An 18,806-nucleotide genomic window follows, 5' to 3' on the forward strand; every position below is an offset into this window, starting at 1 on the left:
AGGGAAAAAATAAGTAAACATTTACACATCTTGAAACAGACTAAATTCCTAAAAAACTGAACTCAGTCAGACGGGATAACCCAGTGTCTGCCGGATTCTCAGTTACTATTGCAGGAATTATACTTAGTAGGTTATCCTAAACTCTTAACTAAAGAACATAAATAAAATATTTAATTATGACCATTAACATGGTAATTTTCATCACCAGGATGAGAAACATCAAAAGTGACTTTATTTTCGTGACATTGTTCTTTTATGATATTGCCATAGCCACTAATATTAGCCTGAGGGGCTTAAAACAGATAAGCGCCATTAAGATTTTTTTCACTTAAAATGAAAATGTTAGAAACAAAATGAGAAAAAGAATGATTCCAGACCTCTCTTTATTTCCCTTCCTTGCCCACTTATTAATTTACAGTTTTAAAACAAAAGAAGTGCACCTTTCATTAAGGAAGCTTGATTTTTATTCCCTTGGTGTTAAAGCAAATTTTGTTTTTTTGACATTTCCTGTGTACTAAACCCAAGGCAGGTTTCTGGCACTATTTGCTATGTTTCTGTTTAATTTTATGCCCCTGAGATGCTGCTCTTAAATATTACTGAGGCTTATTTTCTCCAACGGAGAAAATACATGTATGCCTTCTTTCCAATTAGTCTTTGATTTTTTTTAATTTTTTTTAAGATTTATCATATTTATTTCTCTCCCCTTCCCGTCCATTGTCCATTCTCTGTTTCCACTTGCTGTGTGTTCTTCTGTGTCTGCTTGTAGTCTCGGCAACACCAGGAATCTTGTTTCTTTTTGTTGCATCATCTTGCTGCGTCAGCTCTCAGCGTGTGCAGTGCCACTCCTGGGCAGGTTGCGCCCCCTCCACGCGGGGTGGCTCTCTCTGAGGGGCACACACCCCACGCGTGGGGCACCCCTGCATGGCACAGCACTCCTTGCACACGGCAGCACTGCGCGTGGGCCAGCTCACCACACGGGTCAGGAGACCCCAATGATCGAACCCTGGACCCTGCATATGGTAGACCGATGCTCTATCAGTTGAGCCATATCTGCTTCCCTCCCATTAGCCTTTGTATTTCATGAAGAATAGTTTTTATTTTCAGGGTGCATAGCCAGGGTTTACAAATTAAACTCTGCAAATGGTTATTTTTCTTACAGTGTTTTGCAAATCTAATAAGGTTTTGCAATCCTATTCTGAGTGTTCTAATATAGATTAAAGAGTATAGCACTACTCATTTGTATTTGTTTTTCCATCATGCAATTTTCTAATTCTAGTCTTTAGCTACTGAGTGGAACTGTAGGAAAGAGAAAGAAGAACATACCACAATCATGTTTCTTTACTCCTTTAGAAGTGTGGAAACTTTTAAAAAGAGAAACCAGCGAAATATAAGGGAACTTCAAGGTAAGGAATCAAATCATAAGATCTAACCTTAGTTCCTTAACTGCTAGCTGACAAAATTAAGTTGCATAGCTGTAGCCAATCCTAGAATATATATATATAATGCCTTAAACTTCTGGTCTCCTATTTATTCTTTTTCTCTATTATCCCTTTTGCTTGTGTCACTATTTCTTTTATCCTGTTCATATATTTGTTTCCCCAAAGCGTTTTTTCACTTACCCCAGAATAAAACAAGGCTCTACTAGCGTCAGTGGAACTTCCTACAGTAAGATAATAGCGTTCCAGACGCCTGGCCTCCCTGCAGGCGGAGACTACTCTGTGTCTGTAAAATGGTGACCTAAGCTGATGACTTGGTGGGAAAGACCAGGTACCTGAGGCCAGCCAAGCTTCAACAGCTCCTCGTCCCTGGAAGTCCTACTTTAAGTCAGTTTTAAAGCTCAGCAGCTATCGACTGTCTCCCTACTGTTCTTTAAGAAAGTAGTTTTCCCCATAGCCTGTTGGAATAGAACCCATGTGCCCTAGCTCTTCGTCTTCATCCCCAAAGCCCTCTCTGGGAGCCTTCAGTGCATCCCGTCCCTGCCTCAACCCCTTCCGCTCTCCAGCTGCCGGAACCCACTCTTCTTTCTCCATCTTCCTTTCCCTGCCACAGCCTTATTCACAAGCTAGTGTTCTCCTTCCACATCAGTACAAAAATGATCAGATTTAAGCATTTAACAGAAAACCAAGCACAAATGGCCAATAGGTATATTTCTTCCTGACACTCCCAGGAAAATGCCCATTTTGCTGTTTTTTCCAGGCAGAATTCAGCCTTCACTTCGGTGCACCTGGAATGGGAGAAGCATATACCAAGTATTAGTTTCCTCACTACCCACTGCCCAGTAACTCGGACTCTGAAATGCATACCGTCCAGGGGAGCAGGTGGAGCTCAGTGGTTGAGCACCTGCTTTGCACGTACGAGGTCCTGGGCTCCATGCCCGGTACTTCCAAAAAATTTTAAAAGTACCTAGCGTCCACGGCCGGTACCACCGCAGCTCCATGTGGCTGTGCAGCGGCAACTTGGACCTCTCACTCAGCCCGCCACCCTCAGTTTCGGGGACTTGGAGCCTTACACTCAGCTGCCTCACAGAGCTCAGCTGATCTCTTACTCCCTCTTAGTTCACTCCAGGCCAGCTGGGACACGGTCCGGCCTTTGCTTCACCTGCCTCCTGGATCAAAACCCTACTCCTTAACTCTGCACGTCCCTCCTGCAGTGTGGCTGTGTGTCCCTTTCCCTAGAGCACTTCTCTTTAAAAGAAAAAGTTTAGAGATCACCGACACAGTTCCAAATCTTCTCTGTTGTTATTACATTAGTCAGCCATTGTTTTATTTTCAAACCTAACAAATTGTTAGCTCTTTAATAAATTATACTCTTAATACTTGAGAGTTCATAGTATGTAAAGTAGCTTAGTACAAACCAGTATTTTCTTATATAATAAACATAAATGTTACCTCTAAGAAATTCCACATCTTGACCAGTTCCTATGGTAACCAGGATCCTCAGTTCTCTCTTGAATACTAGAAATTTACTGATCAATATGGTGTAACTAAGAAATGAAGGCTGAGGCGTCATTTCACATGTCTGCCAACACATTTACTATTCCCCGATCTGCTGATTCTTGCAACTCCATATGTCACATATCAAAATAGGAGGAGGTAGCAAGGGTAGTAGAGAGAGGAAATTTTATAGCCCTCATAGAAAAGAAAAATATTCCAAATTAATGAGCTGAGCATCCCACTTAAAAGAAAAACCTGGAAAATATAAAAGTTTTAAAAACTAGAAGGAAGCAAGTAAAGAATAGCAAGTACTAAAATAGGAAACAAAAAAAAATGAGAAGATGAACACAAAAAGTTGGTTCTTTGAGGAGATGTACGTTACGGATTAAATTGTGTTCCCCAAATTATGTCCAAGTCCTAACCCCCAGGCCTGTTTGGAAATAGGATCTCTGAAGATGTTATGAAGTCAGAGTGGCTTCGGGAGCGTGCTCATTCGGCAGGACTGCTGTCCTTAGAGGAGAAGTCTGGACCTGACTAGTGGGGTGAGGCAGAGAAGATGCCATGTGACAGAGGCAGGGCCTCCTCATTTCATGCTTAGAGCCCTCAAGCCGGTGAGACGGTGAACTGCTGTTGCGTTCAGTACTTTATTACGGCAGTCCCAGCAAACCAAGACAACCTATAAAATAGACCTCTGGCAGAATAACCAAGAAATCAAGAAAGAAGGCATAAATAACTTTGGGAATTAAAAAGTGATAACCAGAGATACTGTGAGCAGTATTAACCAGAGATTTCATGAAAACTTTGTGTACTATTTGAAAACTGGATGACACCATAATTTCTAGAAAAGTACAACGTATCAAAAGCAGCTCAACAGGGAGTTAGAAAGCCGAATGGTCTTGTTTTGCAACTCTGCTCTGGCAAATCACGCAGTGGGCTGGCTAAACAGGACTCACTGGCTCGTGGCTAACAGGTTGGAAGTTCAGACTCACGGCATTGCCACGGCCACGCGTTCTCCCCAAGCCGGAGTGCTGAGGGGGTGCTTGCTGTTGTCCCTGGGCCCCCAGGACCGCAGCACTGCCGCCTCCACAGAGGGACCTCGAGCCCTGTACCTCCAGCTTGCTGACCTCGGGCTTCTGCCACCTCCCATGGGTCTCTGACTTCATCCAAACTTCTGCTTACAAGGACTCCAGTAACAAAGGTTAAGGCCCTGGTTCCGTCAGGCCACACCTTAATTTAAAATAATACCTTCTAAAGGTCTAGTAGCCCAGGAACACGGACTAGGTTTAAGAACTTGTCTTTTGTTGTGGTACATAAATCAACCATTCCAGAAATTAAGTCGGTAGTTTAAGGCCCCTCGTAAGGAAAGCATGAGGCCTGAACAGGCAAGGTCCGCCAACACTGGAGGGACAGATAATCCCAAACTTGCACAAACTCTTTCAAAGAACAGAACAAAAAGGAAACACTTGCCATTTCATTTTATGAGATTAGCACTAGCTTGATACCAAAACCAGACAGATAAAACACAGCCATGTCAAGTATTGATCAAATTTTAAAATGCAAAAGACAAGGAGAGAGTCCTGAAAGCTGCAGAGAAAAGCAAAGTGTTACCTTCACGGGAGTCCCATAAAGCTTAGATGCTGATTTGTCATCAAAAACCATGCAGGCAAGAGGGCAGAGGGTGAAACACGGTCCTGAAAGAATTGCCAGCCAATTGTCTTCTGTCCAGTGAGAACTTCAGAAATGAGGGAGATGCAGACATTTCCATGAACACAAGCCGTGGGAGTTCGTCACGACTAGACCTGCCCTACGAGCAATGCATTAGGGAGTTCTTCAGCCTGAGGGGAAAGGACCCCAGACGTGGTTCAAAGCAGCCTAAAGAAATAGGGAATTCTGGTAAAGGTCACCATTCGGGTAATTACAAATGCCAGTACTGTAATATTGTCGTTTTTGGTATGTAACTCCACTTCTTACTTCCTAAAGGTACTAAAAATCAAATGCATAAAAATAGTATCTATAGCTATAGATATACAATACACAGAGATGTAATTTATAACAAGCAGAAAAAAAGATGGGGACAGAGGGGTTTAAGAACCATGTTTGTATACTATTGAAGTTTAGCTGGTATCAACCCACATATGATTGTTATATATCTAAGATGTTAAATTTTAACCCCAAAGTAACCACAAGGAAAATATATGAAAAATATATCCAGACAGAAATGAGAGGGGACTCAAAATGGTACAATACAAACTCAAATAAACACAAAGGTAGGCATTAACAGAAGAATTAAGGGACAAAAGGAACAAGACTTAGAAAGACTAAGACTTAGAAAGACAGTCCTGCATGATCACAAGTGATTTTAAATGTGAATGGATTAAACTCTCCACTCAAAAGGCAAAGATTGGCAGAATGGATTAAAAAGCATGATCCAACTGTATGCTGTCTGCAAGAGACTCACCTTAAATTCAAAGATATAAGTCAGCTGAAAGTGAAAGGATAGAAAAATACATATGCTATGACAGTAGTAACCAAAAGAGAGCTGTGATAGCTATACAAATATCAGATAAAATAGACTTCAAGTCAAAAACAGTTACAAGGGACAAATATGGTGATTATATATTGAAAAAGGGCCCAATCAGCAAAAGGAAGTAAAAAGTATAGATATATATCCACCTAAATGCAGAACACTACACTATAAACAAACACAGGCAGATTTGAAGGGGAAATTGACAGTTCTACATTAATAGTAGAAGACTTTACCACTTTCAATCTGGATGGAACTTCTAGACAAAAAGTCAATAAGGAAATACAAGACTTGAACGACAGTCTAAACCAGCTAGACCTAACAGACATCTATAGAACACCCGACAACAACAGAACACACATTCTCTTCTAGTGCACATGGAGCATTCTCCAGGATAGACTGTATCTTAGTGCATAAAACAAGCCTCAATGCATTCAAAAATACTGAATTGAATTCCCGGCTAGTAAGACCGGGAATCAGTAGGTGGATCTGGAACCTGGCAGAGCCCACGTGGACATCAGTAGCCCCAAGACGGCTGCTGGAGGACCCTCCCCAGGATTCCCCCTGAAGCCGGCAAAACCCCGGATGTTCCGCTAGGACTTTGTCATTGGGCCTTCATGGGGGATTGATGGGTGTCAATCAAAACAGCCAACAGCTGGAGCCCCTCCCCTGCCATTAGCAAAGGGGCGGAATAATTACTGGTTCCGAAAGCAGGCACAAGGCCTGAACTCGTGCTCCCTGCCTGTGGACCCGTGCCTGCCTTCTGCACCCTGCTCTCACCCTTTTTCCTCTGCCAGCATGGCCATGCAAGTAAAACCTGGGGATTTATAACCTATAATGGGGAAGTGTAGCCTGTGAATCGGTCTGCTTTATCACTTCTCTGCCCCTTCCTCTCTACTTGGGACCCATGCTCTGTTATTTTCTCCCATTTCTCTTCCCGCCCTACCTGAATAAATTACTGGCCTAACTCACCTGATAGGCTCTTGAGATTCATTTCTGCAGCACAGCCAAGAACCTAGACAAAATCCAGTAACAATACAAATCGTCCCACTATGGAATGAAACTACAAATACATAACAGAGGGAGAAATGGACCATTCACAAATATGTGGAAATTAAACAACATACTCTTAAGCAGTGAGTTACAGGGGAAATTAGGAAATATCTTGAGGTGAATGAAAATGAGAACAACATACCAAATATAAGGAATTGCAGCAAAGGCAGTGCTTTGAGGGAATTTTATATAGCTCTAAATGCTCACATTAAAAGAGATTTCAAATCGGAGATCTAACCTCAAAACTAGAAGAACTAGAAAAAGCAGAGCAAACTAAACCCAAAGTGAGCAGATGGTAGGAAATGGTGATTAGAGCAGGAATAAATAAAGTAGAAAAGAAAAAAAAATAGAATTAAAACCAAAAAACATTGGTTCTTTAGAAAGATCAATAAAATGGACAAGCCTTTAGCTAGACTGACAAAGATAATAAAATAGAGGACACAAATGACTGAAATTGGAAGTGAAAAGGGGCACGTGCTGCCGACCCCACGCAAAAGGCTGGCTCTACAGGGATACTGTGAACAGCTGCACACCAACAGATTAGCCCAGGCGAAATGGACACATTCACAGAAAGACACAAACTATCTGCATTGACCTAAGAGCAAAGAGAAGATCTCAGCAAACCAGTAACTAGTAAAGAGGTTGAGAGCTCAAGACCTCTGGGCAGGAGGCCCCGCAGTGCTGCCAGACCCCACCCAGCGCAGAAGCCGAGGCCGGGCGAACTTGAAACACTTAGAGGGAACACAAACCGGCTCCTCAGAAACCGCTCACAGTACAGGGAGCACGGCTGGTGCAGGCATCGTGCTGAAAGCCATGTTTAACTCAAACGTTAGAGACCGAAATTCCTTTTTGTGGTAGCGACCAGCGCCCTGCCCCTGCCCACCTGCAGTCATGTGACAAGCCCCCAGCGACGGCCCTCCTGGCCCCTCCCAGGCCACTGCCCGTGGTCAGAAAAGTCACCAGGACGAGTTTTTGTTTTGGTGTGGGTTTTGGGGGTTAAAAACAAGGCCTGCGTGTGCTGGCTCTGAAACCGACTGATTTGAACTGTCGAGCCTGCGCCCTGGTTCTCCCTGGAGAGGGATCCGGGGCGTTTCAGTGGTGCTGACCCCCCACCCCGCCTTTCTGTTGGGGGGGTGTTTTTATTTAGTCTGGCTTCTAACTCCGTGCAAGGTGGGCAGCCCCTGAGGGGAGGGGTGGAGTGGCTCCACGTCCCACTGCCTGAGCCAGTTGGGAAGCGGGTGCTCTGGGGCAGGCACCCCTTTAGGACACCCCGTGGGAAGGCTGCCTGTCCACCAGGCGTTACCGGGTGTGCTGAGACCCACGGGCGCGGTGGAGCCTGCCTCGCGTCCTCTTCTCCAAGGTGCCCTCTACGGGCGGGACTCTCCAGGGAATGTCTGCCATTTGCTGGTTTTTAGGTTAATGTCTAACTGCTTTACTGATCAATGATGTGTGACACCTTTTGAAATTCACTGAATGGGTTGAGCCCCTAATCGGAAGTCTCCTGCCTAACATGCTTGGCATGGATGTGCCGCTGCAGGATAGATGCACACGATAGGGTGTTCCCAGGACAGCTGAAGGCCTGGCACGCAGAGCACCCGCGGGCGTGGTGCTGGGAGGGGAGGGCAGGGGCGGGTGCAGGGGAGAGCACCTCACAGGGAGCAGGCAGGAGAAGCCCTTATTTCTGCTTTGTGCCCGAGGAGCCCTAGAGCAGCCAGCTGAGGCTCTCCAGGCTTATGAGAACCAGGAAAGAGTCTCACGGCTCTTCATGAGTTCAGAGGGATTTTATCAGCTTATCTGGGTTACAGTTTTTTTGTTTTATGTTTGGGTAATCTTTTCTACGTTCCCCAAATCCTCATTTTTATAGAATAATTAGTGTTGAACCAGTGCTTTCTCATGTCTCAATTATTTGTATATGCCTTCTTTTCAGAACCATTAAACAGAAAAACCCTTTTAAAAAACTCCCAACATAGACCATGCTATGTCAGATATGAGAGTCCTGTATTTTATGCATGATTGTCTATAAACCCCCAAGTTCTATAATAAATAAAAACAAACACACCAAAAAAACAAACACACACCAAAAAACCTCCCAACAAAGAAAAGCTCAGGACCAGACGGTTTCACAGGGGAAGTCTACCAAACATTCCAAGAGGAATTCACACCAACCCTGCTCAAAGTGAATGTGGGATCAAGTGAGAGAAAAAAAACTACATCATGTTTATATGCTGACTTGAATAATCAATAGAGATGAAAATATTGGTGATTCAAGAACAAGAGGAAACGACTGCTGTAATGGTGTCCTCATAGCCACACGGGAAGCGGTTGCCCTTACTCAAATACTCATCAGTACTTTATGCATGGACAGTTAATTCAGACTTGGGGTCAAGCCAATGAACATGGATACGGATGCTCATGGGTTGGCAGATGGAACGAAAGAAGCATGCGGAAGTTCTCTTTTGTTTTTCTTTCCTTTCTCAGTAAAATACCAAGCTAAGAGTGAGGAAAAGGGAGGAAGTTTAGATATTTAAGGAGAGAATAAACTAGAGAAATGTAGTGGGATTCCAGGTGGTACCAAATGTCCTTTAGAGCTTCATGAATTTACAGTGAAATCAGTTATTTGGTCATCTTCACCCACAGAGGTCAGCTGTCGGGTTAAAGACATGAAGTGGGGGACAGCAGGACAAGGCCAGAGTTGGGGCTTACTGGGCAGGCATGACCAGTGGAAAGGTGGACCAAGTAGTTGAAGGTGTACGTCAGAGATAAGGACCGGGTGAGGACAGCAGGAAACTGGGTAGAGGTGGGGTGCGAGTGAGAAGGCGACATCCAGCGGATCGCGGGCGCCAGCTGGCATAAGAGTTGTGGGTGTTGGGGATACCAGAGGGATAGACCTGGGCAGGTGAGAGGCGGGGGTTGTAGAGAAAGATGACTGAATTGAAGTTATGGACTTATTGGTAACAGCAGTGTCTAAGGTATGACCATGGAAGTGGAGGTTTGAGGTAAAATGGAGGACAAGAACATTGCTAGACAGGAGATTACAAAAATGAGAAGCCTGAGGAGTGGAAGGATTGTCGGTGTGGACATTGAAATCACAAACTTTGATAGGAATTTTTAGAGAGTTAGTGAGGCAGGTGAGAGTCTTCAGGGGACGGGAGGATGCCTGAGCCACCAGGGGATCTACGGCTCTCCCCGTTGCGATGGTGCAGCTTTCAGCCCAGTGAAGCCCTGTGAACGTCCTGAGTCGGCAACACAGGTTGACCAGATGGGAGTGTCTGTATTCAACCACCTTTTATCTAGCAAAATGGCAGTTTCCCATGGGGCAATGTAATATATCCGAACATATATGAAATAAGTTTGAATTGTAACTGGCTTTTTGTATCATTTATTTCATGCTATTTTCTTTTCCAACTGTAAACTCCCTGAGGTCATAGGTTTGTGTTTTACTGCATGAATGTCTCGTACAGTGCCAGGTAATCTGCTTTGTACGTACAGGGCATCCAGTACTTCTTAGACACTTATCAAGATGATAATTGTTATTACTGACTTCTCCTAATTCCATGGTGATAATCAGAGTGCGCCTCTCTGGATTAGGAAGCGATTGAGAAGTAGATGCAGGAATGAGATGGGCATCATTATCAGCTTTACTGCAGATTGAGCTGGAATAGAGAAAACAGCTTGAGGCCAAAACAGGATTCCCACTCTCCTCTGAAATGAAGTTATGCAGGCACTTGACAGGTGCGCTCTGCTTACCAAGGGCACGGCCAGGTGCTCTCCAGGGGGTGGGCTGAGGGGCGGGGGCAGGGGTGCAGTTACTTAGGAAAGGACCCATCCCTCGACTGTGTTCTCTATCTCCCAGAGCTCCCCTTTCATGATAGTTCTTCAGTCTCCACAGCCTTCGTGTTATCAGTGCCTTTAAAGTTTGCTGGAAAGGTCCTGAGTTTGAAAAATGCTGCAAAGGCCGCAGCTGCTTACCCCTTCGCCCTTTCTCCCAGGGCTTCCCTGGTGAACTCTCACTGTGGGCGGCCCGAGCCGAGCGAGAGGCCAGCAGAAGCCAGGCCTCACATGTCCAGGGACGGCCAGCCCTCTCTCAGGGGGCATGGACAGAGGGGGTGGAGAGGTTGGCGGGAGCTTTCCCCAGCGTCCCAGGGAAGAGCCAGGTTTTGTGGGGTCTGACGCTGATACCGTCGGGGATGGCTAGGAGGGGGAGGCCCCCTGCAGCAGTTTGATGTATTTATGAATTCCAAAACTAGACACTGGATTATGTTTGTAAACTGGTCTGTTCCTTTGGGCCTATTAGATTGTATTAAATTCAGAGGTTTCACTTCACTTGATTAAATTACGATTACGGCTTTGATTCAGCCACATCAGTGTTGAGTCCCCACCGTGGTGGGTGGAGACTCACAGAGAAAATGACACAGCAGAGAAAGGTGTTTTTTTTTTAAGTTTTGTAGCTGGAGCCCCAGGAAGTAAATGCACTGAGGGGAACACAGAGGAAGAGAGGTCATCAGACGGGATCCTGGGGCCCCAGGAAGACTGATGAGTCGTCCGCCTGATAGTTTGCAGCTGCATAGACTGGAGCCCTGAGCAGCTGAGCTAGAGGGAAATGTGTCCCGAAAGAGAGACAGGCCTGTCCCAGCTGATATTGGAAGAAGCTGGAACCAAGGAGCCTTAAGAGGAAGAGGAAGGCTGGACCCTCGCAGACATCGCCCGCCATCTTGCTCAACACGTGGCCAGTGACTTGGGGTGAGGAAGTACCTCTTATGGTACCTTGAGTTGGACTCTTTAGGGCCTTGTGACTAAGCTTCTACCCTAAATAAATACCCTTTATAAAAGCCAAAAGAATTCCAGTATTTTGCATCAGCACCCCTTTGGCTGACTAATACATCCTCCTTAAGAAAAAGAGCACTAAACGCTAACTGTAAAATTAGGAAGTAGCAGATGTAAGTGAAGGTCCAGAACTTAAACTTCATTAGCTTCACTGTAAATCCTCTGCTCTTTGGAAGGTAAAAACACAATTGCCTGTCTTTATGTGTGTTTCAGTTGAGGTGCTCTTCCACGCGATTATTCAACTTGCCCAACAAATCAACCTGGACTGGCAGAAACAATGAAGGAGAGAACGGCTCCTGCAAAGGAAGGGTCCCGGTGTGGGGCAGGCTCCGTGGCCGGTTGGTGCAGCACGTAGCAGCGCCATCGGTAACGAGGCTCTTTCCATCTCTCCACTCTGCAGTCCAGGATGACTGCTTCACCTGGGGGCAGCTCCCTCCCAGCTCGGGGCCCGAATGCTGGCGACACGCAGCCTGCCGGGTCACCCTTCCTACTCCAAGAGAGAAGGAAAGGAAGCGGCCTCAACCGCAGAGCAGAGCCGGGAGCTGCAGGCCTAAGCCACCCACCATGGCCAGAGGAGGGGCAGGCTGACCTCGAGCGTGTCAGGCCAGTCGAGGCGGTCTCCGTGGAGGAGGACAAAGATGGGTCTCCTCGGAATTGCCCGGCTGCCCCATGGGAAGGGCGGAACTGAGGCTGGTGAAGCATCACAACGTCCAATATTAAACTAGAGGGTGGAGGGTAGCCGCTAAACATACTCAACATTTTCAGGTATGCATCTTTCTACCATGAGAACGCAAGCAAGCAGGGCTCACCTGTTTACCATCCACCCAGCACCCAGATTAAGTGCTCTCTATTGGTGGTAAAAGCTGAATGGTTATTGAGTGAATATATTAATAATCACAAACTTATTAGAGTACTAAATAGGTAGCTATGATTGCTCACGGAAAATTTAGAAATATGGAAGCCAGGAAAACAAAAAAAGATTTTGAGGTTTGCTCAAGGAAAATGAAACTATTTAGGAATATGAAGCCAGGAAAACAAAAAAGATTTCGAGGTTATGGGATTTGAGTTGAGTCAACAAAGAAGTTTCTGCTCCAAGCCAAAGGTCTCATCAAAGAAAGTAGAAATAGGACAATAGGGTTTTTGTTTTTTGTATGAACTGACTCTTCAAACTCTAACATACCTAGGGCATCAGCGATCCAGTAAGACATTGAAAATATTTCACCTAGAAATAGAAAGAGAAGCATAAAGTGAAGAAAATAATCAATGATTCTTTAATGATCTTAATGAGATACTTTTATTTTGACATAATATGAAGGGACAATTAGAATTAAATGTGGGCACTAAATTTGTAGTTTTGTAATGAAATAAAGTATCATCATACTTGTACTAAGGAAGATGAGTTAACATATTCTTATTTTTACATAAAAAAGCATAATCCTTCACAGTGTGAGAAAGCTACTAGAGAAAAAGGATCATATAATACTTCCGTATGACCTCAGATTTTCCATTGTTTACATCTTTCATTCTCTATATGCCTTCCTGAAAAGGATAATTTTAAAATTAGGTAGCTCTATGTTAAATACTTCTGTAAAAATTTTTAAAATCTTTTTTTTTAAAAAAGAAATATATCCATTTTTTTTAAAGATTTATTTTTTATTTTTTATTATTTCTCTCCCCTTTCCCGCCACCCCCCCCCCCCTGGCTTCTCTCTGTCCATTCGCTCTGTGTTATTCTGTGTCCGCGTGCATTCTTGTCAGCGGCACGGGAATCTGTGTTTCTTTTTGTTGCGTCATCTTGTTGTGTCAGCTCTCCATGTGTGCGGTGCCATTCCTGGGCAGGCTGCACTTTCCTTCGTGCTTGGTGACTCTCCTTACGGGGTGCACTCATTGTGCGTGGGGCTCCCCTATGCAGGTGACACCGCTCCATGGCAGGGCACTCCTTGCGCGCATCGGCACTACACATGGGTCAAGGAGGCCCGGGGTTTGAACCCTGGACTTCCTATATGGTAGGCGGACACTCTATCCATTGAACCAAATCTGCATCCCGATATCCATATTTCTTGATCTTCTAGACAAATTTTTGTATATTCAGTTTTATTAAATCAAGTCATACCTGTTCTGGGCAATGTGGTACCAGTACCTGTGGTAGATTTCATTAGGGCGGGGAGGGTAGGTTGCAATGGTTTTTAATTCAAGGCTCCAACTCAGGAACCTAGAAATGTTAGGTAGAGGATTAGAAAAGGTCCATAACTTGCCAAGAACTTCAGCTAATCTGATAAACAATTTGATTACTTATGTTGACTCCTGCATAAAAAAAACAGATTATCCAAGTCTTAAATTTGATACCTGCTGTGAAGACAGTATTTAAACCACCCTTCCTCCAACATAATCATTCATTTGTACATTTAAATACCATACTCTCTGAATAGGTCAGTGTGCCAAATACCATGGCAAAGTTTCCTACTCTGGCCTGTGCTTTTTGTACATTTCTGGTACTGAAGAATGGAGTAGATAAAAAATATATATATGTGTGTGTGTGTAAGAAAAAAACACATAAAAACATAATTTTAGAGTAGTAGAATTAAAATGTAGTTTGTCTGAAATAGAATCAACAGTGCAGAATGGATTTTTAGAAGTTATATGCAACATGAGATGAAAATTAGATTATGTCCCTTGATGTAAGTTTTCTGCATGAAGACTCTCGTTTCGCCAGACCACCTACCCACCAATTAATACCCTCTCAGGGAAAATTGCTCTCCATTGCCCTTGAGGTGAATGATCTTCAAATCAAATGGCTATTTACATGCCAAAAGATGGGAATCCTTTACCTGTAACAGACTTACATAAGCTCAAGACAATTTGACAATTCGGCATGTTACACATTACCGTCTCCAGCGTAGAAGCCAAGTCCCTGGAGCGGCTGCTAAGGCACCCATTCTCTGCCCCTGCCCTCCCCTGCCGTCACAGCTTCTCAGCCCTCCGTCTTCTGCTACCCGGGGACTGGCTTCTGCAGCAGCCCCTGCTGCTTAACCCTCCAAGGTGCCAGCCCCTGGACACGCTGCCCTGGCTCCCGCCTCCTCCACAGCTCTGCTCCCCGCCCCACGGCCGCAGAGGGTCCCCTCGCCCTGCCCCTTCCTCGAGGGTGTCCTACTTCATCTAGAATGGAAGCCTCGGGAGGGGATGTGGTCTCCCCTGTCCACTGCTTGTCCCCAGCGTTTGCAGGTCCTCAGTAAACAGGCCTTTGAGTTAACAGTGAAAGCCTTCGCTCCCATCTGCTTGCCTTCTGTTGAAGCACGAACCCAGACGAGCTTTAATCATCTGGTTTGTTGCAAAAGTCAAACTTCCTCCTCAAAGAGAGGAACGCTGACAACTACAAAAAAAATTTTTTTTAAATTAAATTCTCATCTCCAGCCTCTCCCACCAAAAGAGGAAGACGTGCAGATGGGTGGAAGCCACAATTTCACACACTCGCAAAGACAAAAGGGAGAGGGAGACTTCAGGGACAGGTTCTGACGCCCGGCTGCAGCCTGCCCCTTCCCCTTGAGGCCGGCGAGCAAGATGGGGAATGGACATCTGGAACCCGCAGAGAGTCCACGTGGACATCAGGAACCCCAGGCTGCTGCTGGAGCACCCCCACCCCAAGGTCCTGCCATCAGCACAAAGACTTCTTCTGGGAGCAAGGAGAAGCCCCGATATTCCCTGGGGACTTTATGATTGCGCCCTCATGGGGAATTGATGAGGGGGGAATCAATCAAAACAGCAAACAGGGGGAACTGTCCCCTGCCATTAGCAAAGGGGCGGGATAATGGGCAGTTCAAAAGCCAGGCGCAGGCCCGAGCTCCCGCTCTGTTGCCTCTGGACCTGTCCTGCCCTCTGCTCTCTCCATTTTTCCTCCTCCACGAGGCCGGCAGGTCAACCTGGGCGCTCCTGACCTACAATGGGGAACTGAGGGAAACAAAGGCATGTTGCTTCCATAATAGCAAGTTACTTTCTGACCACTGGGTCATGCTGTCCCTAGAGATACGTGCAGGTGGCTAATGTCTCAGGGAAACATGAAATTCCAGCAGAACCAGGACTTGACAGTACGAATAACCTGGGCAACAAGATTCATGAGTATTTTTGTTTCAATAACATAATAGAACATCTTGAGCTTTGGTTACTCTCTTATCAACGGAGCACTGTGTTTTCAAGAATGAGGTAATGGGAATAGTTATCTAGGATAGTTGCTGGTTCTCAGGTTGCTTGGGGTATATGAAGAAGCCCCTGATCTTAATAAACGTGTCTGATGAGCTTGAGGCTTCAATGCTCTCAGATCCCCTGATCCCAGTCTCTCTCTTTCATTCGCGGTACCCTCGGGCCGCGACTCCGACAGGGACCTGCAGCCTGTGAGTCAGCCCCCTTACCTAGTCAGCCCTTCCCTCCCCCTGGGCCCCTGCTCTGCCGTTTTCTCCCCTTTCTCGCCCTCCCTGCCTGAGGAAGTGACCGGCCTAACTCCCCTGGGGGCTCCTGAGACTCCTTTCCGCAGCGCAGCGCAGAACCCAGGGGAAAGCCCCAGCCCCTTCCCCTTGCGGGGGGCGGGGTCCAGGAAGTGCCCCCGCAGCGGGGCTGTGGCCCACGCGGATTCTGCGGGCACCCTCGGGGCCCCTCGGCGGGGGCGGGGCGGGGGCGGCGGACTGCTGCGCCCCCCGCTGACCCCCTCCCCTGCGCGCGCTGTCCGCGCGGACCCGGCGACCCCAGCCCCGCGCCCCGCGCTCGCCCCGCGCCCCGCCTGACCTCTGCGGGGAGTCTGACCCCCAATCGTGGTGCAGCCCGGGCGCGGCCACGAGGGCGGACGGGGTCACGAGGGGGCGCGGTCACGAGGGGGCGGGGTCACGAGAGGGCGAGGTCACGAAGGCGGGCCGGGGCCACGAGGGGGCGGGGTCACGAGGGGGCGCGGTCACGAGGGCGCGGTCACGAGAGGGCGCGGTCACGAGGGGCGCGGTCACGAAGGCGGGCCGGGGCCACGAGGGGGCGGGGCCACGAGGGGGCGCGTCCACGAGGAGGGGCGCGGGGTCACCAGGGGGCGCGGTCACAAAGGACGCGGTTACGAGCGCGGGCCGGGATCACGAGGGGGCGCGGTCACGAGGGGGCGGGGTCACGAGGGGGCGCGTCCACGAGGAGGGGCGCGGGGTCACCAGGGGGCGCGGTCACAAAGGACGCGGTTACGAGCGCGGGCCGGGATCACGAGGGGGCGCGGTCACGAGGGCGGGCCGGGGCCACGAGGGGCGCGGTCACGAGGGCGGGCCGGGGCCACGAGGGGCGCGGTCACGAGGGGGCGCGGTCACGAGGGCGGGCCGGGGGCACGAGGGGCGCGGTCACGAGGGGGCGCGGTCACGAGGGCGGGCCGGGGCCACGAGGGGCGCGGTTACGAGCGCGGGCCGGGATCACGAGGGGCGCGGCCACGAGGGCGGGCCAGGGCCACGAGGGGCGGGGGCACGAGGGGCGCGGTCACGAGGGGGCGCGGTCACGAGGGCGGGCCGGGATCACGAGGGGCGCGGCCACGAGGGCGGGCCAGGGCCACGAGGGGCGGGGGCACGAGGGGCGCGGTCACGAGGGGGCGCGGTCACGAGGGCAGGCCAGGGCCACGAGGGCCGGGGACACGAGGGCCGGGGGCACGAGGGGGCGCGGTCACGAGGGCGGGCCGGGATCACGAGGGGCGCGGCCACGAGGGCGGGCCGGGATCACGAGGGGCGCGGCCACGAGGGCGGGCCGGGGCCACGAGGGCGGGCCGGGGCCACGAGGGGCGCGGTTACGAGCGCGGGCCGGGATCACGAGGGGCGGGGGCACGAGGGGCGCGGTCACGAGGGGGCGCGGTCACGAGGGCGGGCCGGGGCCACGAGGGGCGCGGTTACGAGCGCGGGCCGGGATCACGAGGGGCGCGGCCACGAGGGCGGGCCAGGGCCACGAGGGGCGGGGGCACGAGGGGCGCGGTCACGAGGGGGCGCGGTCACGAGGGCGGGCCGGGATCACGAGGGGCGCGGCCACGAGGGCGGGCCGGGGCCGCTGTGGCCCGAGGTGCCGAGCGCGGGGCAGCGGGAGCGGGAGCGCGATGCGGGGCCCCGGGCGCCTGGCGCTGTTGCTCCTGGCCGCGGCCGCCGCCCGCGTAGGGACGGTGCCGGTGCCGCCGGTGGGTGAGCGCGGGGCGCGGGCGGGGACGGGGGCGCTGTGCGGGGCCCCGCTGGGCCGGGGTCTGCGCCGCGGGGCTGCGCCGGGGAGGCCGAGGCGGCGCGGCGGGCCGGGCCCTGAGGGGAGGCGGCCGGCCCTGAGGGGAGGCGGCCGGCCCTGAGGCGCTGTGAGCCGGCCCTGAGGGGAGGCGGCCGGCCCTGAGGGGAGGCGGCCGGCCCTGAGGGGAGGCGGCCGGCCCTGAGGGGAGGCGGCCGGCCCCGAGGCGCTGCGAGCCGGCCCCGAGGCGCTGCGAGCCGGCCCCGAGGCGCTGCGAGCCGGCCCCGAGGCGCTGCGAGCCGGGCCCTGAAGCGAGGCGGCCGGCCCCGAGGCGCTGCGAGCCGGGCCCTGAAGCGAGGCGGCCGGCCCCGAGGCGCTGCGAGCCGGCCCTGAGGGGAGGCGGCCGGCCCCGAGGCGCTGCGAGCCGGCCCTGAGGGGAGGCGGCCGGCCCCGAGGCGCGGCGTCCTGCCCCGCGGCGCGCCGCGAGGAGAGCGGGCGCGGAGCCCGCCGGGGGCCGCCGCTGGGGAGGGAGAGGCCGCCGGGCCCCGCCGCGCGGGCGCGGACCAGGCCGGGAGCTGGGGGACGCGCGGCGGCGGGCCCTGCCGAGGCGGCGCCGGGCCGGCTTCCTTCCTGTCGGCCGCTGCGGGCGGCGCGGGCGGCGCGGGCTCTGCGGGGTGCCCGCGGGTGTGGGCCGCGCTGCGGCGGGTGTGCACCGGCGATCCCGCGGGCGCGGGCGCGGGCTGGGCCTTCCGGGTCTCGGCGCTGCCCGCTCCCGCTGCTCTTCTGCGGCTTGTCGTGTCCAGCACGACCCGAGGGCCCTGCCTGGGCGGCCGGCCCGGAACGTCCCAGCGGTCCCCGGCGCCCGGGGCTGAGGCTTTCTATTTTCCTTTTTCCACTCTCTCAATAATTTATTTTTTCAAGCAAAAATATTTTAAAAGCTGTCTTCAGAAAAAAGAAGGAACAGTCCCTTGGCGAATTTCATAATATTCTTCTCTAGAGCAGTGGGTCTCAACATCTGGTCCAGCTCCTGGGAACAGTTTAGGAAGCTGTTTCCACAGTTTCTGAAATAAGAAAAGGAGAAGGGCAGGAAACGGAAATTACTAATTTAGAAGGTCAGCCTTTCTCCTGACTTTATGGACTTGGGTTTGTTGGTTTGTTTGTTTTAGGTACCCGGGCCAGGGATTGAACCTGGGGCCTCGGATATGGGCAGCCGGCGCTCAACCACTGAGCCACATTGGCTTCCCTGAGTTGGTTTTTTCATTTGTTTTGCTT

The 18,806-nt window shown here is 50.4% G+C and overlaps 1 protein-coding gene and 1 long non-coding RNA gene across 4 annotated transcripts in view; one reads left to right on the top strand and one right to left on the bottom strand.

The window, feature by feature from the left end:
- Positions 1-288: 288 nt before the first annotated feature.
- Positions 289-16,186, bottom strand: LOC105745530 (uncharacterized). Of its 2 annotated transcripts, none has more exons than XR_002795720.3 (4): positions 16,107-16,186; positions 13,447-13,545; positions 12,515-12,556; positions 289-2,224 (listed from the first exon to the last, which is right to left on the bottom strand). It is a non-coding gene; the product is annotated as an uncharacterized lncRNA (long non-coding RNA). The 2 variants fall into 2 exon arrangements; XR_001118227.4 differs by lacking the exon at positions 289-2,224 and adding an exon at positions 9,874-10,163.
- Positions 16,187-17,351: 1,165 nt separating this feature from the next.
- Positions 17,352-18,806, top strand: part of ASAH1 (N-acylsphingosine amidohydrolase 1) — a 31,839-nt gene continuing 30,384 nt past the window's right edge. Inside the window, exon 1 of one of the 2 annotated variants that reach the window (XR_011647747.1) lies at positions 17,352-17,499. Coding sequence is in view for 1 of the 2 variants with exons in the window: in XM_058289938.1 (XP_058145921.1) it covers positions 17,422-17,499 (78 nt within the window). In the remaining variant the exon portion in view is untranslated. The remainder of the gene's footprint in view (positions 17,500-18,806) is intronic. The other variant, XM_058289938.1, reaches the window with a different exon arrangement.

The sequence above is a fragment of the Dasypus novemcinctus genome, chromosome 29 (assembly GCF_030445035.2).
Source record: "Dasypus novemcinctus isolate mDasNov1 chromosome 29, mDasNov1.1.hap2, whole genome shotgun sequence".
NCBI lineage: Eukaryota > Metazoa > Chordata > Mammalia > Cingulata > Dasypodidae > Dasypus > Dasypus novemcinctus.